General features: G+C 37.6%; 2 protein-coding genes across 2 annotated transcripts in view; one reads left to right on the top strand and one right to left on the bottom strand.

Moving 5' to 3' along the window:
* FAM185A (family with sequence similarity 185 member A) overlaps positions 1-23576 on the top strand; it is a gene marked incomplete at its 5' end in the record, with an annotated part of 64704 nt that overhangs the window by 25159 nt on the left and 15969 nt on the right. Inside the window, 3 exons of the mRNA XM_026067695.1 lie at positions 7532-7627; positions 9811-9945; positions 18758-18875. Coding sequence (XP_025923480.1) covers positions 7532-7627; positions 9811-9945; positions 18758-18873 — 347 coding nt within the window. The remainder of the gene's footprint in view (positions 1-7531; positions 7628-9810; positions 9946-18757; positions 18876-23576) is intronic.
* The window catches only part of FBXL13 (F-box and leucine rich repeat protein 13), a 96888-nt gene continuing 95017 nt past the window's right edge, over positions 21706-23576 (bottom strand). Inside the window, exon 20 of the mRNA XM_026067693.1 lies at positions 21706-21841. Coding sequence (XP_025923478.1) covers positions 21706-21841 — 136 coding nt within the window. The remainder of the gene's footprint in view (positions 21842-23576) is intronic.

The following is a 23576-nucleotide window of genomic DNA, read 5'->3' as shown; positions in this document are numbered from 1 at the left end:
ATTTCTAAATACTACTTTGGCCATTGTTTTTCACAATGAAATGAAGGTAGCTCTTAAATTTTTTTTAATTTATTTTTTAGTAAATTGAGCTTTTCTACAGTGGGATAACATATCATATTAACTACTACATTATGCTAGGAAAATACTAGGCCCCTTTTTTTATTTATTTTTTTTTACAGTGCATTGACACAGAAGTGCAACACTCTAATTCCAGTTATTTCTCTGATAGAAAATTGAAGTAACAAACTGTAGACAAGATTCAGTGTCTCTTTAATGAAATCCTGAAGGATTTCCTCTTCTGTAAATATGTTTACAGACCCAAATCTCAGAGTCTTCTGCTAATGATAATGACCCCGGTACTAAGCATCTTGCAGCAATGAGCTGTACTATTATAACTTTTTTTATACTTTTAAACAATCTATATTAACATCCCTGGAAAATGAATGCAATACATGAGTTAGTCATTAAACCACAGACTTAAATCCAGCTTGTTACTCCGTTTTTCCTTCTGTTAAACAAACTCATGCAATGTGAGAATTATTAAATAATGTTTTTTTAACACAGGATATAATTATTTCCACCAACAAATGATGATTATTTTCCTTAATCAAGCTCAGTTTAAACATTAGGAAGTATCTGACAGTTGAACTGTTTTATTTTTCAGATTTCAATTCTGAGAGGATTAGTTATACTTAACTTTTTCCTAGAGAGGGTAAAACCCCATCTAGATTCTTTTTATTAAGGATTTTTTTCAAAAGCAAAATGTCTTTTAAGATCCAGTGGATCAACTCTTAACAACTAAAAATAATAAAAAAAAAAAAAAAAAAAAAAAAAAAAAAAAAAAAAAAAAAAAAAAAAAAAAAAAAAAAAAAAAAAAAAAAAAAAAAAATTTGGAAAAGGTTTAGAAGTAGAAGCCTTCATGTATGCAGAATATAGGGCACAGGATAGCTTGCTGGATTGCCAGATATTGACAGAAATTTGGTGACAGACATAAGAAGAAAAAGGCAGATCTTCTGACTTTCTGGGCTGGATTTTCATAGGCATGTAGATACCTATTTCTCTGCATGCCTGAAGGTCGGCATCCAGCTCTTAATAAAGCCGTTAACAAAAACCCTTTCTTCACTGCTTGAGCCTTTTTACATCCATAGATTTTCTGAATTTCTGCTGCTGCTTGGGCTACAAAGGTCTTGCTGTCTTGGCTAATCTGACGTTGGGATGCTTATGACCATCTGCAAGAAAGATTAATTATTCCTTTAATGAAAATCCTGAAGAATATGATATATATTTCTAAAGCAAGTCTAAAACTTTGAGGCAACATTGTGTTCCCCGTCTACGCATGTAGATGAGTTGACATTGCATACATCGTATCCAAAACCAAGAAAATAGAAATTTTGTAGCAGGAGACAGTATTGCTGGACCTTGCTGGGTCTGAGAGAGTTCAGTTCTATAACTTCTGCCTCTCAAAGGAGCTCTCAAAGCAGAAAATAGAAAAGTTATTCTTTTGTTCCACCCAGTTGAGGTTGTAGTTTTATATAGTTAGTAATTCATTTTATTTGTTAACTGGAAAATGTACTCATCTCTGGATTTTGGAGATGTATCCTTAGCTTTTGGAAGATTTACTTACAAGTCTAACTCCTAGTTGAGATGCTTGATGTTTTTCAGAGTATTAGCCTAGGAAAAAAACAAGCAATTGTATAGATTGACAGTTTTGTATTCTTGTATAATTCTGCATTAAAACTGGAAACTGGTGCTGTTGTCTTTCACTCTCTCCTTTTTCTGTGTATTTTCTTTCTGTTATCTGATAAAACAGTTTGTTCTAAATATAAAACAGACAAATTATGTCTGAATATTTGTATTTTTACATGTAAATGTATTTTTATTTTTTGGACACCCTATCCAAAACTTTGCAATTTGAAGTGTCTAGCACTTGGTAATGTTTGATATTGACATTGTTAAAATATGGAAGTAATGATTATGCTTTTTTCTACACAGTGTTTTCTGACACTGTGTTTTCCAACCCTGCACTAGAATTTTTCTACTTGGAACAAATGCTATACAGCTTTTAAATGTGTTTTTCATTTAAAACAACCAGGCCTATTTTTATTTCTTGTCTAAGCTACTACTTAAAATGGTCACTAAAAATCTTAGTAGTCCTAGAAAGAGTGATGGAATACTTTGTTTTTAGTACAGGTCTAATCTTTTAAAATTTTGTGTGGTGCAATCATGGGAAAATTCAAGTTGGAAGGGACCTCAGGAAGTCTCTAGACCAACCTCCTCAAACCGGTGTCAACTGTGAGGTCCGACCAGGTTGCTCAGGGCTTCATCGTATCTGGACTTGAAAACCTGCGAGGATGCAGACTGCTCAGCCTTGCTGGGCTAACTGTTCCGCTTCTTGATGTCTTCAAGGGGAAAAAGACTTTCCTTATATCCAGTCTGAACCCATGTCTGTTGTCTCATGCTCTTGCCCTGCACCGCTCTGAGGAGCCTGGCTCTGTCTCCTCGATGAGCTCCTCGCAGGTACTCGGGGCTGCTGTCAGGTCTCCCGAAGCTGTCCCTGCTCCAGGCTGAACAAGCCCGGTCCCTCAGCCTTTCCTCACAGGCCAAGTGCTCCAGTCCCTGACCATCGCTGTGGCCCTCCGCTGAACTCACTCCAGTTTATTGACGCCTGTCTTCTAGTGGTAGCCCCAGCATTGGAGGCTGTATCCTAGATGTGGTCTGACAGGTGCTGAGTAGAGGGTAATAATCCCTTTCCTTCATCTACCGGCCTTGTTCTAGTCAATATAACCCAGGATACTGCTGGCTAGCAGATCTTTATGGGGTTTGGTACTGTCAAAATTGTCAAAAATGAGGAAATTTGTGCTAGTTATTTCGCTTCTGAGGGGAGGAAGCGACCTCCACGTTCTGGGGAGGGGAATGGCTCCAGGTTAGAGGCAGCAGGGACTTATCTGGAAAGCAAAACTGCATGTAGAGATCCAAGAAACAAACAAAAAAACCCATTTTGTAAAGATCTCAGTGTCAGTTTGTTTTATTCTTCTAACCCCTTTCTTCGACAGCCCACACAGTGGAGGACCTAAAGGCTTTTGTGGCTTGCTGTGACAGACTCACTGTTTTAAGATAACTGAAAACTAACAATAAAGAACAAAGTTTCAACTTTGTCAAAAACCTGTCTAGCAGCTACTTGGTATTTGCGTATAGTCCTGATGTGAAGGTGAACTGAGGCGTCTGAGACTGTTCATGGTGACGTGAGTGTGGCGTTATAAGGCAATTCCCTAGTACAGAGATAGAAGGCCAAAATTTTCTTTTGAGAAGGATTGTTGATTACAGAAAACAGAAATGGTGTTCAGAATACTTTTGGATAACCGAATAGTAAAACAATACACAGTGTAACTTATCTAGAAGTTATGTTGCATCTGTGATTTTTGCCCTGAGTATTCAACTTTGAATATGTTATCCAGGGAATTTTTAAATTAAAAACCCCATTTCTGAGTTCCATTAAGGACATTACAGTCCCTGCTTAAAAATTACTTCTCTTAGGTGTACTTTTTTAACGTATGATCCATGCACAAACTTGGCTCATAATAGAAATTTCTTCTATTGATACAATCTTTGCTATCTGCTTTAAGTATGTTATGTTCTTGCCTTCATTTTAAGGGTCCTTCATCTTCCAACCTCATATCTCAGAACTTGGTCTCTCTTTGTGTTTTCCTAATGACAAACACAATTCTTTCACTTGTTCCCAGGCTTTCTTCTGTGCTGTATCCTGTACTAAGCTGCTAAGCTTGCCTGCTTTCTTCCATACTGTATTTTATACTAAGCATGCCTGCTCTCCAGGCAGGCGAGGGGCAGCTACTTTTGTTTGTTTATTTTTATCCCTCATGTATCAGGATATGAAAAAATCAAAGCTTTTTTAAAAAATTGAGAGAGTCTGTTATTATGGATATGTTAATATCTACTGAGTTACTACCTAGCTTTATCATCACTGTCCTCATTTCCCTGTTCCCCTTCCCTCCCTCTGTTGAGGGACTTTCTCCCTTTGTTTCGTGTTGAATGTAGATTGTGGTGTTTTGGACATTTTATGGCCTGGAGAAAATATTTTTTAAATTGTGAGCATACAGTAAAAGCAGCTGTTGTCTAAGAATAATAGGAATTATTCTTGCTGCTTAAAAGATTAAATGCGTTTAACTTCCATATGCATTCTTTTAGGAATTAGTTTTAGTGACTGCTAATGATTTTACTTTCACACATTAATTTAGTAGTATCATGTTATTAGTCTATTCCATGTATATATTTTAGTTTTTTGTAATACCTTTCATTTGACTGTTTTGGAACAATGAACTAAAAAACCCTGAACAACCTTTATCAACAAACAATATGAGATAGCTAGTTAAGTAGGAATTAAATCTTCCTCATGCTTCACATATGATGGAATCTTGTATTTTCTGCTATCCTTAACCAAATCTTAATAAAGATCTTGTATTTTGCCATTGAAATTAATGAAAGTTTTCCACTGATTTTTAACATGAGTAAGGTCAGTTATTGTATACTATCGGGAAAAGTAAAGATGCTTTTGCCTGGATTAAAGCAAGATCTCTTGTGTTCGTTCCTTTCTTTAAATCTTTTTGGTTTTATAAAATGAAGGGAGAGGAGATACTAAATGTTTAGTGCTGTGAATAAGCTTACAGTTTTGTCGTTCTGCAGTCTTTCTCAAGTTGCCTGATTTATGAATTATCCTTTAAACCGTACTAGCAGAAAGGCTAGATGTAGAGAATGGATCATTTTGGAAAAAAACTCCTCTTGTTTGATCCATAAGATTATTTCTAAGCAAGTAGTGGCACATTTTTTTTAGGCTTCACTGTATTAATGTAAATCTTTCACTGTAAATCAAGAATTTTTACGTGTCTGTGATGCCTTCTCGTTTTTATAATTCAAAAGAAGGGAACTGCCATGATGTTTCAACAGAAGAGATTCTGTCAAAACTTGTCATTTTTCTTGGTGTTGCTATTCTTTGGGCTTTCTGTAGAGCACCTTTTAAGATTCCTCCATGAAAACTGAATTCTGGATATTTCTTTATGTAGCTGTTAATATAATATCTGCATACTGCTTCATGTATCAGTTTGTACAACTTTTTAGTTTTCTTAATTAATTGAAAATTAATGTCTTTGTTGGAACACACTGCTCCAGTTTGATCTTGGGCACATACAGCTCTGCCCATCTGGGACCAGAATCAGGCTTCCGCTCTTATGAGTTAAAAAGACTAACAAAGCTGGTCCATGTTGTGGAAAAGTTATTCTCCACAAAGCTTAACAAAACATTATCAAGGACGTTTTGCTTCACTGCATTTTTTTTGTACTAGCAAATTCTTAAATAGCTGAAGTTGCTCAAGAGTGACCATCTGTTCTGTTTTCTTTAGAACGGTTCATCCTTGTATTTCCCCTTGAGTTGTCAGTCCTTAACAAATTCTGAATTTAAAGTATCCACTTCTTTTTCATGTTTTTTATCCTCAGTTATTCACATTAGTCTTGGCTAAAGCTGGGTATGTATTTACATATAAAAATAAATTGTCTTACTGCTTTTTTTTCTGTCATATGTTGTCTCCATTATTTCAGTTATGCATTTTGTCCTATCAGACTGTGTTATTTGATACAGAATAAATTTTCTTGTTGAAATATTTATTTAATTTTTTGGTTATCTAACCTTGTCTTGGCTGTTTTTTGTTCCATTTTCCTGCATTTTTTTTCTTTCTCATTTGTTTAAGAGTTACAGAGACTTGAAACTTGAACAGCATTTTTAATAGACTTTGCAGAAGTGATGGCCAACTTTAAGTCTCTCAGTATTCTTATTCATATCTATGCATATCTATGTATTTAATATCATAACTATAAAATTGTTTCCAGAAATCATAAATCATATTCAGTTGTTTCCGTAAAGTATATTTCATGTTGCTTCCATAAATCGAAGCTAAACATGTATTGTAAAGTCTGCTGTAATGTTTGGTTAATGCTGCCAAAGTTCTCAGTGTTTTTGAAACTTTCCTATAGTTTTTTTTCCATCATAACAAACTTCCTGATCAGTGGTGTATGTTGGGAGTCAAAATCCAGCAAGATGTGGGCAGGTAGAAAGTAAGCCACCCTCCCAAAACAGTGCTTCCCAAAGCATTCGGTGTCTAGTACAAGAATTTTCACTTAGCGGTGGCAAAGATGGCTCAAGTGTTTTTACTTTCCAGGTAAGTCTGTGCCTTGGTGAATCTGTGCCTACTGCCTCCCTACTGCATTCTTTATCCTGTTCACTCCTCCTGCAAACAGAATCCATCCTCCCTCACAAATTTAGAATTTTAGGGTTTTTTTATATAATTGAAAAAACCTGGAAAAGATAGCCCTGTTCAGTCTTGTAGTACCACTGCTACACTTGCAGAAGGCAACTTTCCATGATGAAGAATCTCAGAAGAGCTGCTTTTGCATTTGAAGATTGGTAGTGAAGAAGGTTTCATTAAATAATCTTTGGTCTCTGTAAAGTACTGTCAGCTGAGGGTGCTGTATAGACCGTTAGCAGTTGTTTTTCCTGGAAGGGGTCACTATCCTATCGGGAGTCTCTTTATTTCTTCATAGTGCAGATAAAGGAGCTAGTTGCATGTTTTGTTTAAAACAGAAAAGCTAGAGACTGGATATTTCCTGTATCTGTTGCAAGCAAATCTGTCAGGCTTGTGTGGAGCCTAATTGATTGGCTGTTACTAAATCTGATGGGGAATATTTGCAAAAATAGCTTTTATTTGAAAATATTGATTATTACCCCCCCCCGAGAGGTTAATTGGTATGATTTTTTTTCCTGCTTCAGTATGAATTTCATTTTGAAACTTTTTAAGGATGTTTATAACAATTATCAATAAAATGTTTCATTGTGACTTAGCCAAGTAAAACTCTCTTTCCAGGTCATTAATTTCAATTAATGAAGATTTTGTTTTTTTCTTCAGGTTTGGAACAGAACTTCTTTAACATAGAATTTGTTGAGATGGGAAAACCATTCACATCCAGTTCTACTTTTTATCATTGTTTTCTTGTTAGCCAAAAGATGGTGTCACTTTCTCAGCTGGCTGAACAGGGACTGGCCACTTTCCTCCTCCTTACTGTTTTCTACTCCAAAGAAATCGGTTTTAGTTATGGGATAATAACCCCTTTTCGTGTTTTTAGTGTTACATACTCTGACCTTACACATCTGTGCTTGAGATCTTGGATCAGAAAAGCTCTAATTCAACTTGTTTAATGCTAAAACTATACGGAAAGCTTTAAGAGTATAAATGCTAGACATCCTGGTTATGATTAGTCAAGTGCATTCTCCCATGAATATTTTCACTTTGTAAAATTGGCAAGATTCAGTCAGGTTTGGGTTTGTTGTTTTAGCTAGCTCTGAAAGTTTGACTGTGTTTCTCTATGCACATCCAGAAACTAAGAAAAAGAATAAAGATTATAGTAAATTTTTATTTAAAAAGAGGAATGAGACACAGTCCTTTTATTTTCTCTCTTTTTTTTTTTTTTAGATTCCTCAGATGGAAGTCTAAAAGCTTCTACACAGCATGGGGCAATAGATGTTTTTGTCAGTCAATTGAGAAAAGTGGATCTGAAATCCCAGAAAGGTTAGCAAACTGGAACAAATGTTTTTTGTGGCAACCTATGATATAAAAGAAAGGGCATGAGGTTTTTTGTTTATATGTCTGGAAAAAATTAGTTTTTAGTGATTGTTGGTTATCTACATTCTCATTTACCTCATCATTAGAAAATGTATATAAAAACTTACAATACAGTAAACTCTGTAGAGGACAAGAATATTTAAAATAGATCTACAGATTTTTTTTTTTGTTGTTTTTTAATGACAATCTACCCAGCAGAATTCTGTGGAACTGCCTTTTTTGCAATCTTCCTCTGCTTTCAGTACAGTTTATTCCATGGTGCTGATATATGTGTGTGCAGAGTGACAAACATCACCAGTTTACACTGCTTTTTTCCTGCCTTTTCCTGGTGAAATGTGGTGTCATGTATTGAGACTCTAAACTTAAACAGGAAAGCAGAAAAATAGAGGTGAGAAGGCCTTCCCTAGCATTCTTTCTTATTTCCATTGAAAGCCCTGATTATATTTTGTTAGTCCCAATTTGGCAAAAACCACTCTACAGTGGTTTTTATACTCAACTTGGGCATCATGTCAGATGGTTTGGATACTTTAAATGAGCGTGATTATTTGGTACCTTCTCTGGTTATGTGTGAGATGATGCCACCCTGGCAGTTCCTGGTAAAAAAACCTAGCAATTAGCTAGAAGGAAAATAATGAAGGAAATGTGTTGAAGTCACTTGTGTGCCATTCTTCTGTATGTGTTATTCTCGTTCCATTTGTGGGAAGAAGTATATTTTTATATGATTTCTTAGTTACCTTTTGAGTCAATAATAACATGCATCTCTTTGAGTAGTAAAATGGAATGTATTTAATAAAAAAATAATTAATGTTATTTTCAAAACATTGCCTGACATCTGTTCTGGCAGCATAGTTTAGTAAAGGCAAAGTTGATGAAGTTCTGTTTTCATTTACCCTGTAAATTCAGAGTAACTGCTGACAACTGCTGAGCAGAAAATGTCCCATTCGTGAGAAATCAGCTGCATGTGTGTTGTGTTTTGAGTCACATCATGGAGCTATTCTCCAAGGAGCACCCAAAGATGAAGCCCTTTCCCCTTCCTTATGCTAAAGCTTTTGTGCATCCAGCAGAATTTAGGCCTAGATTATACTGGCAGTTATTTGTTCGTCAGGACTGTTAGAGGCGGCTGATTCTGCTGAATTTAAATTTCATAGCTAGGGTTGCTTTCTGACTGCTGCATAAATGTTTTAATATCAGTTTTCTGATCATGTCCTGATTGGGTTTATGGGGAATATTTAAAGAAACTTTTAAATGTTTTTCTGAAGTGAATGAAACTAGAGAGCCTATATACAGAAAGCGTGTTCTGAGTTCTGCTATTTTTAGTTTTAATATGTGAGACACAACTTCCAAACATTGTGACTGAGTGATTCCAAATAGGGCGAAGGCTGGCAGACTTGTGGCCCAGCAGTTGCCTTCAGTCTGCTGCATAAAGAGTTCATGTTTAGGAGAAGCAGAAGTCAGAATTTCCGCTTTTAATCTCAAAAGTAGAGTTATACAGAACACCAGAGCTGCGACTTTGTTAGTAGATTACATTTTATAGTGATACAGTTTCTAAGCCGGTTGGTCACTTTTGAGTCTGCATCTTTTCAGTCCTGTGAGGAGCTGGCCCTGCGCGGTACAGCAAGACACCTGCTATCACTAACAGGACGTCACTGGCATCTGACCGTTCCAGAGGATGGTTACGTTATTTATATAACATGCCGTGCAGTAGCTGGGTTAATCATCGAGTCCAGTCCCTTTTCCTTACTCAGGAATGTGGATCTATATGACCAGAAAATGAAGCTGGAGCAGTAATGCTCTCGATCTGTTATATTTTCTTCCTATCTCGAGGTTCCCAGGATCATCCTTGCAGTAAGGTCTTCTAGTGAGAGCTGTTGCTAGCACTATACATCAGTGTTAGCTTCCATGCCCGCTAGGAAATACTGTAGCACCGTTTTATGCATGTTATATATAGTATTCTGGTTATGATAAATGAAACTATCCTTGCTTATTTTTTCCAAGACAGAAAGAAAGATTACTGTGTCTGAAGACTCTTAAAAAATGGGGTGATTTGCCTCAAGTTAGCTAAATTGTTGCCTGTTTCATTCTTTGATCTGGATGTTAATCTAACTATCTTTCATTTAAATTTACCCCAGGTTCTATTACAGTCAAGGTCCCTGCCTCTCTCAAAGCTTATTTACAATTGTCTGGGAGAAAAGTGGATGTGAGCTCAGAGATCCGGTTAGAAGAAACACAAAGTGCCTCCAAAGATGATCACGTAACTATAAGTGGTAAGGCTTACTAATTTTGGCTCTCAGTAAATGTCTGTCTGGCATTAGTCAAAGGTATCCACATTTTCTTGGGGTTTTATTGCTCTTGGCCTCTTCCTGTTTGGTCTGTTTCAGCTGCAGTGGTTTGCTTGTGCCAGTGAACTCCCCACGTTACTAGATGGATTTTTCATTTTGTTTGGTAAATGACTTGTGAATACAAGTGACTATTTCTCTAACAAAAATCTTAGAGGCAAATTCATCCTCAGCATAATTCCAGTGAATCTGGGAGAAGTAAACCAGGGTATGAGTTTGACCCATGGCTTTTTAATTTGTTTAAAACATTCCTAGAATTTATTGTTGGCTTAGACAATCTATGTCTATTGAAAATCTACTGAAAAGTTTTCTCTGTGTCTCTGTCAAAAAAACAGAATAAAAGGTGCGTATGGCATATTTATAAATAAACATTTTAAATGTTAAACAGTGCAGGATGGGCTGAGAAATGCTGGGTGGGAGATGGCCAGGAAAGAACAGAAGGAGCTGGAGTGCAGAGGAATAGAGGGTATGTGGAAAGGCCCCTTGTAATTACTGGAAACGTTCCTCTACCAGTTCTAAAATTGAACTTGGCAATCCCCAACTCTTGCTGTTCCCTGCTTTATTCTAAAGTTGTACAATTTGTTGTCAGGGTGTATATTTCCCTCTTCCTCTCCTGACTGGTGCATCTAGAAGCTATGTCTGTTGCTGTTACCAATTACTCCATCTGCTTAAGAGGCAAGGTTAGTGTAAGGGGTCTGAAGGCTCCAGCTTTCCTTGTGAACGTGTCTTGTCAGTGTGACCTGATATGAAAACAGATTGAATGAGGCTTTGGTTTTTCTTTGCTTTAAAATCTAAGGAAATACATGCAAAACTTCTTTTCTTCCCCTACATAAAAATGATAATCCCAAAGTTAGGAAATGTTAGAAGCATTCCTCCATAAACATAATATGGAGCCTGTGTATGTAATACAATAGTCTTGAAATGTATAGGCATATCTCTTCCTGCCTTGAACAGTAACTAGCACTTAAATTTACTAATAGTTATTAAATACAACTTTTTAAAGACCATGTTTAAAACTCCTCAGGCTGGTAAACTTGGAAGGACCCCAGATTCAAGCAAAGTTCCATGCAATGTATCACTTCAGCAGTAAAACACCACATTTCCCAGTGAATGGGACCTCTGGCTGGTCAATCATCTTGTTACTCTGGCAACATTAAAGATAAGAGTAATGTTTCAAATATACACAGCTGAATTGCTTTTTTGGTTTCATGATCCAGTCAGTGTTTATGTAGGAGAGTCATCGCTGAAGCAGAAGCAATTTTCCAACCCACCATTCTGCGTCCAAATGATTTTGTCTGTTTAGGCCAGAAGCAGCTCTGATTAGTTAACCCTCAAATATGCATATCCCAAAGCTATGGAAATTGGTGAGAATTACACACAGACAACAGCCTTTGGCCACTGACTATCAGTTGTTTAAAGAGGTTAGAGCATTCCTCAAAAACAATTAAATATAGATCTAAATTTATCTGGATACAGATGAATGAAAACTAGACCCTGAAATGTATTTTCAGCAAGATACAACTGAACTAATGTAATGCTGGCCTGAAGTGGTATATCTTCATCCATCTTTATACCAGGCATTTAGCTTCATTGATTACTAGGGCCACATAATGTAACCAATGATTTATAGCAGCTCTCTCCTGCCCTTTTCTTCTTTGCTAGTCAATAAGAAGCTAGAAACCTGAAGGGAGATGAAGTAGGTGGCTTTGGAATGTGCTTTGCTCCTTTCTTACCCTTTTGAAAACAGGGCCTGCCCTTTCTTGGCCAAGGCAGTAGCATCCTTTGGCATGGCAGGGGAGACGCTTCCTGCTTCTCTTTCTCTTGACCTTATCCCGTAGAGACAGTGTATTCTCCCTGCAGGACAAGCAGTTGTCCCCTCACTCTGGACAATCTCTTCTTCACAGAATTGATATTTAAGCATTTTCTTGTACAAGTTGATTCTGAAATCATTTAAAATCATCTAATACCATTTTTATATCATGAAAACCTTATTTTTTTGCTGGAGTTTTAGGTACAGAGTCTATAGCTGTGCTTCTGCTGCAGCTAAAGAAATATAAAAGGGGGAGAGGAGAGGGTATGTTGCAAAGTGGAAAAAAACTTGTATCATAAGCGGATGATAATTTAGATTTTTATGATTCTGAGGTCAAAGGTTCATTTAAAAATAGGCAGCTTTTCAGAAGTTGGCCAGTTCCCACGTGGCTAATGCAGGAACTGGCTGCTTTCAGGCTTTTACTTGCCTCTGGGAGTGCAGTGTGAGACGGTAGAGTTCTCCAGTGAGAAGATGGGGTAGAATTTTATGATTTGGGTAAATTTGTACCTAGTCTACCTCCTGCTCCAGGAAAGCCTTCCCTGCTGCTGTTGTAGCAGTTACAGCTTATGTCATCACCTTGCTTCAAGACTCCCACCTCCACACTGATGGAAGAAGAAAACAGGCTGTGAACCCACTGACAGTCACATCCAGGATTTTGCGAGGTAGCCAAGAAATAGACCTGAATTTAGTCATAGCAAGAAGATGAAGCTGAAGTGAGCGCTTCAGAGGCAGAGTGATGAGGGTGTAAAAAAGGCATTTTGCTCCTTTTAGGAGAAGGAGGGACTTTCCTGCAGAATTGGGACACTTGCCACGGGAAGGAAGTAGAGAACACTGCCAGGGTTTGTACTCTTCAGAGTAATTTGCAAGGAGAAGGCATCTGTTCTCACTGACATCAGTGGACACTTTTGAAAGTAGTATGTATGATATAATGGAGTTTATAAAAGCGGATTGTTCATGCTAAGCACTGGTCCAGCTTCCTGTGAAAGCATTTGTTAGGCTGTCTAGTTTGAGAGTGCTCAACAAACTCCAAAAATTTATAATGGTAATCATGTCAGGACATTCTTCTCCTTCCCCTGGCAAAGAGTGCAGGAAGAGAGGATTCTGCTTATCAGCAGGCTCTGTAGCCTAACCCCTAGCCCTTGCTGCTAGAGGTCTGTGCCTCCCCATTTCTCCAAGTCTGCATGTATTCCTAAATCAGCTGATTTAAGCAGCCTGTGGAGATTATTAGCTATCTCTGGAACTATGTATGCTAACAGGAAGGAGAGTAGGCAGATACGTGTCAAATATTTAAGCAGAAAAGAAGCTTAGGAGACTATCAAGCTGAAGAGGCTACAAGCCTGTTGAAGGGCAGGATTAAAATTCGATCTTGATTTCCATACTTTTTCAGGCCATTTGTCCAGTAAGTTCTTCGTAAGTACAAAGTACTAAGGTAGGAATAATTACCTGTACAGTCACTACAGAAGGAATATTTCAACAGAAACATCAGTTAAACAGGAAACAGTAATCTTAAATGATTGCAAAAAATAAACATCATAATAGTGTGTGTTAACAGAAGTGATCTTTGTAATCAATTGGCTTTACCTGGCGTTAGTAATACTCTGCTTGATTGTTGTCTCCAATTTTGCATACTGCACTTCGAAAAGGATGTTGACAACTCTAAAGACTCCAGAGGAGAGTGCGTGATCAGAGGCCTAAATAATGTGATTTATGAGGGAAGATGTAAAAAAGTGTTTTTTCTTAAAGAAAAGAAGACTGAGGGAGGAGACACTTTTCAAGTATGTAAGGAGTTGTTGCAGAGAGAAAGGAATAAACATCTCTCTGTCCACTGGTAATGGGAGACTTTACGGGCAGTAAAACTTAGCTGAATAGTAAGATAAACTTTCTGATAGTAAGTAATCGTCTGGAGAGGCTACCGAATCTACAGTTCTGCAGATTTTGAAAAACAAGCTAGACAAGCACATCAAGTTAAATATAATGGATCCTCAGGAGATTGCTTTCAGCCCTGTTTTCTCTTGTCCTAAGTTGATGTGGCCATCTGTTCCCACCTACTCTGAAGTGACTCCAGAGGCAGGTTATGAAGGATATGAGTGGATAAATTTGGGGAGTAAACAAATGCAGGCAGTGGGCAGTTCCCCCCACTTGCATTGCCAGTTGATGTGTTGACAACTGTAAGCTCACTGGAAGAAGTCTTGCAATCATGTAGCGACTTTCTTTGGATCCTTGTAGCTCATGGTGTCAATTTCCAAATCAAACTGCCTGGAATATAATCAGGTTTTTACACCATGTAAATCTTCTAGCTCTGAGTGGTGCCAAGGACTGATCTGGTTCCAGATCTTTTTCCGTCCTAGGCTGCAGTTCTAGTTCCAGGTTCATATTCAGCAGCAACCTTTGACCTGATGCCATCAGTTTGCTTAGTGCTGAGTGAGATTTCAACTTTGGCAGTCACTTGTTACTCCATCTGGTTTTCAGCGCTTGCATGAGTTACCTTGGTGGAAGTCCCACAGTGTCGCAGGCGTTCCTTGGTGGCCATGGATATTTGTCTTTGCAGGTTACTGTGTCTCTCTGTTCTTCCTTTCTCAAATTGGCAAACGAGCCTCTTCCTTCATATTTTTCTGTCCTCTTACAAAGTACGTGTTGTTTGGGAATGGTTGTCTTCTCTCAAGAACAGGAGACATATTTGCTCCGTATTTCATCCAGCATTACAATATTTGCAGCACTTAACAGGATTTTTAGCTTTTATTACTAATCCCACCCATCTACAGCAGTATAGCTTTCCTAAGCTACATATGAATAGTCCCTCTCAGAGCCTTGCCTTCTGGTAACTATGCACACAGGTAATATCTTCTTTCACATCAGCTTATACCTTCCCTCAGATCTCTAACCTGGGCATGGAGAGGAATCTCTCTTTGTTTTCTTTAACCCTTTTTTCCTGTGAAAGTTTCCAGATAGTTGTTGCCTCCTCCTTCTGTGGGGTGAACCAATATCAGAACTCCTTAGACAACCTTCTTCCTCACATGCCTCTGGAAAGACCAAACTTGCCTAATTACTGGGTGTTTTTGAAAAGACAGGTATTGTCTTATCTCTGCCTTTTCAGGTTTCTCCATGAATTTAGTTAGTCTTTTCACTCTGGTTTCCAGATAGATTGTGATGAAAGACACCTTTCTCCTTAGGGACAGACACTCATTCAAGCACAGACAGAAATAATAAAGGTTTCGTGTGTGTGTGTGTGATATTAAGCCTGGATTCTCCTCTGAAATGTGTATGGGATTTAGACAGATTTTCCTCCCATAATCTCCTCCAGCAATAACTGATTTCTCACTAGACACAGAATGGCTCCTCATCCCATGGTCCTGGCAGAGCTGCCTATGAAATGCTCGCCCTTTAGGATTTCTCCAAAGTTCAGCTCACCAGTGTGCAAGGAGGATTTGATTGCATGAGCCTTGGGTGCCACGTACAAGGCTTTATGGATGTATTTATTGCTTTTCTTATCTGGAATTCAGTATTACTTACTTTATATGTTTTTAGCTGCACAGAGTTCCAGGATTAAACCCAAATACAGTTGAAGGGGCAGTGAATGACATGAGGCAAGCAACCAGTCGTTAAAAGGGAAATAACTGAAAGATTTTTGCATCATGGCAGTGCTTGAAACTTAATTTTCTTCTGAAACATAGCAGCTGCCGAAGCGTAGCACTTTGCAGCTGACTCATCTCTGTTGTGTTTGGAGTTAGTTCTCATCCCAGGAGCAGCACTGTTTATTGTTGTGACCGTGATTATTTTCTGTGTTCTCTTCAAAAATTTCCGTCTTTCCTAGAAGCAATTGTTATTGAATCTTTGCCACTAGAATTGAGTGGGAAGAACTTTATTTTATAGTTTCACAGTGTCCCTCTGAACACTGTCCCTCTGTGAAGCCTTGATCCTTAAGCAGTATCTTTAAAAAGCAAACAAAAACCCTAGGTTGTATCTGGAAAAGATTACATTTCTTCTAGTCAAATAGCAAGTTCATCCAACTTCTTAAAAACACATTAGATAAGATGCTATCCTACAGATTTTTATTGGTTTCAGCTTGCATTTAACTCAAGCCGCTCACAGTCTTTTGGAGACACACCACAGTCCTAACAATACTAGTGAACAACCTTAGGTTATCTCTGAACAGATGAGAATATAAGTTTAGAGTTAAAATAATGTTTCTCCATCTAACAGTTATACATGCTTTGAAATTGAAGAATCTAAGGTTTGAATCTTGATTGCAAGTGTTAATTTCCTAATTTTGCACACATTTTCTCCTGAAAAAATTTGTTCTCTTGGGATTCAAAACTTGTCCTGTCTTATCCCTTCACACATTAAGGATTTTTTAATTTGGAGTAGTTTTGCTCTCATTTTGCATTTAAAATATGCCCATTTTTATATGTTTTATTATTTGAAAGTAGAATTCTTTTTAACTTCTCCAGTCTTCAGGAAGGCAAACAAACAAATGATCAATACTTACCTTTGGAAAACTCTACACAGTTATTTTCTGCCTGTTAGACATGCATAGAAATTTTTTTTCCTAGCTGTTAAATTGCAAATGTGGCCATGTCACACACCGCTGCATCTAGCTCTTTCTGAACTCGTACTGTTGTCTTGACTGATGGGTTTTGAAATGAAATCCTTTCTTTTCCTGTCAACAATCCAAAAGTCTGCTGGCTTTTGTGATTTGATCATGCTAGCAAGCTCATCCTCAAAATCCACTCTCATGGTATTCACAGTACAGGCAGTAATTATAGTTAAAACCAAACTCTGATCAACAGTTTTCCAATGAACACTTGTTGCTTGATTGGAGCCTAATACACAAAACTAATTATCTTAAGTATGATTTGAACCTGCTACTGGCAATAGGCTTAATAACATTAAAATAGTTTTAAGATCCGCAACGCTAGGGAGCAGAACTTGATACTGACTTTACTGTGGGGAGTTTGATTTTTGCATTCCCTTCACAGGCAAATCTCCAAAAGAAGCATACGGAACAAAACATTTTTCCTGCGTTCACATAGGAAATACAAAATGAGAAGCAGAGCTAAGCCAATAACTCAACTTTGAAACAACCCTGATTAATTTGTTTCTGTGTTTCTTTAAAACTCTAACTTGTTAGCTAAGCTGTAGCAGGAAGCAAGCAGTGCATGAAACTTTATTCATCAGTACAGCTTATTCTGTGCTTCAGCATTTGTTCCTTCTACAGGAGTATAAGAGAGAGTGACAAAAATGAGAGAGAGGAAATGATCGGGACCAAACACTACTATTTGCAGTTTCTGGAAATCAGTCCCTGTCCTACACATTTGTTGTGTCCTCGCTCCTTTAAAAAAAAAAAAAAAAAAGCTACATTTTCACTGCTCTACAACTCTGTTAAGGGACCGGCTGAAATAATTTTCCTTTGCATTTCTTTTTCAGTTCATTTTTTGACACCTGGACGTACTTCCTGTTTAAAATTCAGCCTGATCTCATGTTTTAAGAGCTATCGCTGCTTAAAAGACAGATTTTTGTTTTCATTTCTGTTTCTCTGACACAATGCTATTGCAAATCAGTTGTTCAGAAAATCTTTCTGGGGAATCAAAGTTTCAGCAGTAACAGGTTTCATACAGATCACATTTTTCCAACTTTATGATAATCTTCATAGATTTAAGTCCATAATTAGATGGAGAGTAGAGCTGTGGGTTCTACCTTCTTGCAGCTGCCTTTTAGTAGGAAGGATACAGTAAGTGTGCAGTGTGGTTGCTCAAGATAACAGGAGTCTCAGTGAGGAGTGCAGAAATTGTACTAGGACATCTGCAAGGAGATCCTTGAAGGCGTTTTGGGGTCTGCTAACAAAGGATACTGAAATACCTCTTCATTCAGCGGGAGAACTGCACCAGTGTTGGACTCTTCTGAAAATCCTGTACTTGAGACAATATCTCGGCCTGCTAGTATATTGATGTGGTTTGGCCCATAATCTTAAACTAATCCCATTTAGCAGTACCACAGAGCTGAAACGTTATTGAAAAATTCTGGCCTGTAGACTAGAGTTGTGGAAACCAAGGCAGTGATGTCAGCTGGAGTCTTGCCATTGCTTTTGACACGGCCAGAATTTCACTTCAGCTGTGTTACAGGTCAGAGCAGAGCGTGTTTGCAAAGTTGCTTCAGAGCGCTGCTTCCTTGCCATCCCTCAGGCTCTGCCAGGCTCAAATGAGTTCTAAACTTAGTGTTTGTGCAACAGCAGATTCTAAAATAACAGTAAAAGATATTTTGTAAAGATAACCCAAAGCGAAGGCTGATCTTCTGATAAAGACACTGATTTGGAACTCAAAAGATCTCAGTTTAATTCCCAATTTGGTCATAAATTTTCTGTATAAACTTGGAAGGTCACTTCATCTCTCTGGGCCTCGGTTTCTTAACTGTAAAATGAGAATAATGGTGAATTATCTCCTTTGTCCATTATACAGTGAGCTTTTTATAGTATGATGCTGCATACTAAGTTAATGTCACACATGTAGATGATGGAGACCTTTCTGTTTTGTTAAGCCATTAGCATAGAAAAACAGTAGTAGCAACATGTCTGGTCATCCTGTAAATCAGATCTTACCCATGTTTCTTGTCCGTGTTTGCAACTGAGTTGAAAACTTTCCAAATTACCTAGCCAGAGCAGTGTTTAATGTATGTATATTTCCTAGCCCATAATAAAAACCTATGATATTATATAATAAAAAAATACACTGCTACAAATTTGTTTTGATAACATATTATGGGAAAGGATGAATGTGAAGAACAGTATCAAGAAGAAAATGACAGAAACTCCTGTTAAAACTGCATAAATTCTACCAAATAAAGTCTTGCAGTGTATTTTGAGGGAGCTTGAAAAAAGCTGATGTGAAGATGATGATCACTGCGTGTCACGTTAAACTAAGCAGAACTCTTTTTCAGGTCACATGAATCAGAGGAATGAAAAAGACAAATGGATTAAGGCTGATGCACAAAATGGCAAAGTGTCTCTTAAAAGCCAAAGCTGGATCCAGTCTGTCAAGCTGAAGATTACTTAAAGGTGAAATTAGGCCAAAGATATCAAATCAAGGGATCATAAAGTAACACTTCTGTAATATTATGAAACTTTGATACCTATTCTTATCATAAGATATAAACAATTTTGAAAATGAGGGCTTTTTAACCCAACATTTACCAATGACAATGGCTGGTGCTTAACGGGTGTATGGTACTGGTTTACTTTTCATACCCTTTGGGAACTACAAGATCTTACATATTTAGAATTTGTATAACTCGACTCACTTACCAAGCCAGTCTAAAAGCTGGTAACTTTCAAACAAAAGTTCAGAGCTATCGTAAAAGAAATTTTCAACACGATATTTGAAAATATGAAAACTTACTTCCAAGGTCACATGCTCTGCAAGCTATTTTATATTTTTAAATGAAATGTCTCATTACTGTGTGAGTTTTATTGGTTTATGCAAAATACTGAGAATTTTCTTCGACCAAATTATTTATATCATGGATAGGATAAAACCACTTCAGGAACTGTAGTTCTTATTTGGTCGTCTTGTTTGGCATTTGACCCCTAAGCAATTTCTGCCTTATGTATAGGCACTGTATGTATAAAACTACCTACATGAAATTATAGAACTTGTTCCATGTCATCATGGGCCTCTTATTTGTGGATAGAAACAAGAAGTCTTGCTATGTGTACCACTGTCCATCTGCTAAGAAAAGCTTTTAAAATAAGCACTCAGAAGTGCAATGGGTCTGGCTGATTTCAGGGGAGAACATTCCACCAACTGGACTTCAGATAAGAGTCCTTCTAACATATGAACATTCCCCTAAAGTAAAAGTTATCAAAGAATGGAAGTATTGAGCTAATAAATGAGAACTATAATCTGGGTATTTGCTACATTTCTAGTGATATACTGTCAGCCTTGCATGACAGGACTGTAAGCTCTTTGAGGCAGAAAAGCAGAGCAGGAAGGTGAGGAAGGTTTGTATGCCCTGACCAAGAGACCATGACTGGAGGTTTTTGTGTTACCGTAATATAAACACGCAATAAAGTAAATTGAGCTTTTAAAAACTTTTCCATTTATATATTGTCCCTTATAATGCAAGTACTAAAATTTGTGTTTTAAATCTGAAATGTAATAATTCCTGCCAACTGAGTGGATAGAGAGAAACAAAGAAGAGTTCATAGTGTCAACAAAGGTTTTAAATGCATGAATGTTTGTATATACTGTAGATCATAATGGTACATCATAAAATGACCTCCTCCTTCCCCATGGAAAGTTTTATTGCCTCTTGCTAATGCACTCCAGTACTTACGGGCAGCATTTTTACTTTAATTCAAATTGGTTAAAGACTATATTCTGTTCCCCATTGCATGTACTGTTTGGATGGGATTGGCACTGATGTATATGGCAAATTATATCTATTTTTATATAAACACATACACTAATATATAAAACATTACTGTATTATTACTAAAATCAATATAATATTACTAGTTATTGCTAATTATTATTATACTACTGTTAAAAGATGTGAAATTAATAAATGTGTAAAAGTTTTAAATTTCCTGAAAATTTTTTCAAAGTAATATTTTCTGTGCACTGCTGCAGACACAAAGTACAAGAATCACTTCTAAATTCACACTGCACTTGAAAATAAAAACAATGTGGTAGATATTTCACAAAACAGAGTCCTTTCAATTGCCCTGATTTATCCTGAATACAAAGCCCATCAGCCTCAGTTGACTCAGTTGGACTGCTGCGTCAGCAATTTAAGGGAGAACATAAGAAAATATTCTTTCTTGCACTTTCAAATGTCAGCAAACTAATGCATTCATGTTCTAAAACTAGTTGCAATTAAATATTAGGATTGCTAGTTATTTGCTTAAAGAAGTTTAAGTAACAAGCAAATTTGTGCTACCACTAAAGCTACTCTGATTAAAATCATTCCAAGTTAGTAGATGTTGAGACCAGCTTAGAACATTACTGTAAAGGTCAATAATGAGTTGAAGAAAGACAAATCTTTGGGAGTTTCCCCAAAGACCTATGAGTAATGTCTTGTTCTGCTATAATAAGGTGAAACTTTATATTTTTCTCTATACAAGGAAAGATTAGTGAGTTTCCAGTAATTAGAATCAGCAGTAAATCCCAGGTATGCTCCTTTTCTTTCTCCACTGGATGAGAAGATGATCTTATAGCAGGAGAAAAATCATCCTTTAACTCTTTCATCATCTGTGCTCCTTTATCTTTGATTCTCTTGACTGTATCAGCTGCCAGCTAGTCTACAATTCAGATCTGAAAATGTAAACTTCAACTGGCTTGGAGAGTTGAATTCTGAGCCTGGTAAGTCCTTTATGTGAACTAGTGCTGTGGGTGTGCAAGTGACTGCTTAAAAATAGAGAACTGTGCTAGATGTGCATTTGTAGCTGTGTATTACAGATAGGTAGTCATTTAAACACTCTTCTTGATGACAAACAGTTGTGTGAAGTGTGCAACTCTGGGAACTCAGGGTGTTTATGTCCTAGGAAAGACCTCCATGACAAATGAGAATCCCAAACACACATACATTTATTTATTGTTTACTCTGCATGAGACTACAAAAACTTCCAATTATTGAAAAATGAAGACAGCTTGAATCAACATCTGAAAGTTAGCAATGTCTTTTCAGTACAGCTGTCTTGCTTGAAGGCACACATGCTCCTACTAGAAAGATTTACAATGTATCCTTACTTATTCAGCAAAAAAGTTGTCTTTTATTAAAGGATTATTAATTTTAAGAAAAATATTCTAGTGTTCTTTTTATGTTCTATTGAAAAATAAGTGGAACTATAGAAGATGTTGTATAATTTTTCATTTTGAAGGATTTGTTTATTCAAGCTCTAACTTGTGTTTTTTGGTGAAGGTGAGTGTGTTACCATTCCTGTCGTACCCAACCCAGGGAGGAGGGTCAGCATCATTATGCTCTCGTTTCTCCAACTTGGCTGTGTATTTCAGGACAGCTTGTCTGCAACAAGAGTGAAAAAAAATTTTTTTTTTTCTTTTACAGAGGCTGTTTCTACAAAGAACAGCAAAAGCTAAGTCTAGTGATATAGAGTTCCTTGCTTTAACTGAAACTATCAATATTATAAGAGGTATCTTGGAAACTAGAAGAAAAGATAAGTCATTAGATCATAGTCACAAAATAAATTAGGTTGGAAGGGGCCTTTGGAGGTCATTTAATCCTGCCCAGCTCAAAGCAGATCTCATTAGATCAGGTGGCTCAGGGCTTTGCCCAGCGAAGTTCTGAATATCTCCAGGGATGGAGATTGCACAGCCTCTCTGGGCTCCTGTTCCACCCTTTGACCCACCCTCCTGATAAAAAGTAGTTTCCTTTCAGAATTCTACATATGCTGGCTTGTGTCTGTTACCTCTTGTCCTCCCTGTGTGCACCTCCGAGGATGGTCTGTCTCCTCCTCTGTATCCTCTGATCAGGTAGTTGTAGAGAGTGGTAAGATCCTCCCCACCCCGAGCATTCTCTTCTTTAGGCTGAACAAACCCAATTCTCTCAGCCTGTCTTTATATATTGTGTGCTCCAGCCCCCTAAAAATCTTGGTGGCCCTTACCTAGACTTGCTCCAGTTTGTAAACGCCTTTTACTGAGGAAAATGAGGATCTTTGGAACTGACTGCAAGTAGGCTATACCATTGGAATAACGGCATTGTGGTTTGAAGAAGGCGTAACACCAAACAAAACAGATAAACCAGTTATACCAAAAGATGTCACAGAATCTCTCCAGAGTGGTGTTTCATACTTAAATAGGAAGGATATAGTAAATGGGCACGTCCCTATCTTTACACTGAGCCCTAAGATTTTTCTTTGCACAGTCTCTGTGGCACCTGCAAGTATGTTTTTACCCGTTCCATTTTCTCCTTTTACTTTTGCTTTACTGTTGCCTTTTTTTGCTTTCTTTTGCCTTCTTTTTTGCTTTTACTTTCCTTTTAGCTAACTTCATTGCTTTTCACAGAATCACAGAAGGGTTGAGGTTGGAAAGGACCTCTGGAGATCATCTAGTTCTACCATCCACCTTTTTTTAAAGCTCATTGGTTCTGAGGTTGAGTTGAGTACATTATGGTCAGTGTTACAGAGCCTGATTATTACTTGCACTAGCCCTGAGGACATCCCAAGGCTGTTTTCTGCAGGTTCTCTGGTAGCTGAACCAGGAGAGAATCATTTGTGGCATCCAAAAACATAGACTGTCATGTCCCACTGTTCTGCTTACCCAGTAGTAATGTCCCCCATTTTCTGTTTGCTTCCTACCTGTGCGTCCTCTGTAATCTCTCTCAGTATTTTGTCACCTCTACCCCTTTACAGTGTTTTATTAGAACACACAAAAAAACAAACTAGAACATGACACAGAAATAGGGGAGAGTCAGGGCTGCTGAGCAAGAGACCCTAAAAAGAGTCTCAAGAGCAGCTTACCAATACTGTGTTTTTTTTACCAGTCCACAACTTTAATTGGCTTCTTGGGCTAAAGAAACTCAGCCCTTCACTTAAAGTCTTTATGAACGTCTCTTTCTTTCCATCACTTCTGCGGCTTGGCTTTTAGCCTGCTCTCACTGCAAGGAGCACTTCTCACACCCTCCCCTCCTCCCTGGCTCTTGCCCACGCTCCAGAAAGCTCCCCCAGCTGTGCATACTCATGTGCTTGTTGGGGAAGAGCCAGCTCTCTACATCTCTTCTCCTCTTCAGATGATTCAACCTG

This window comes from Apteryx rowi, unplaced genomic scaffold (genome assembly GCF_003343035.1).
Source record: "Apteryx rowi isolate R43461 unplaced genomic scaffold, aptRow1 scaffold_261, whole genome shotgun sequence".
Classification (NCBI taxonomy): Eukaryota; Metazoa; Chordata; class Aves; order Apterygiformes; family Apterygidae; genus Apteryx; species Apteryx rowi.
Note: the sequence above shows the minus strand (reverse complement) of the source record. Positions and strands in the feature narration are given on the sequence as shown.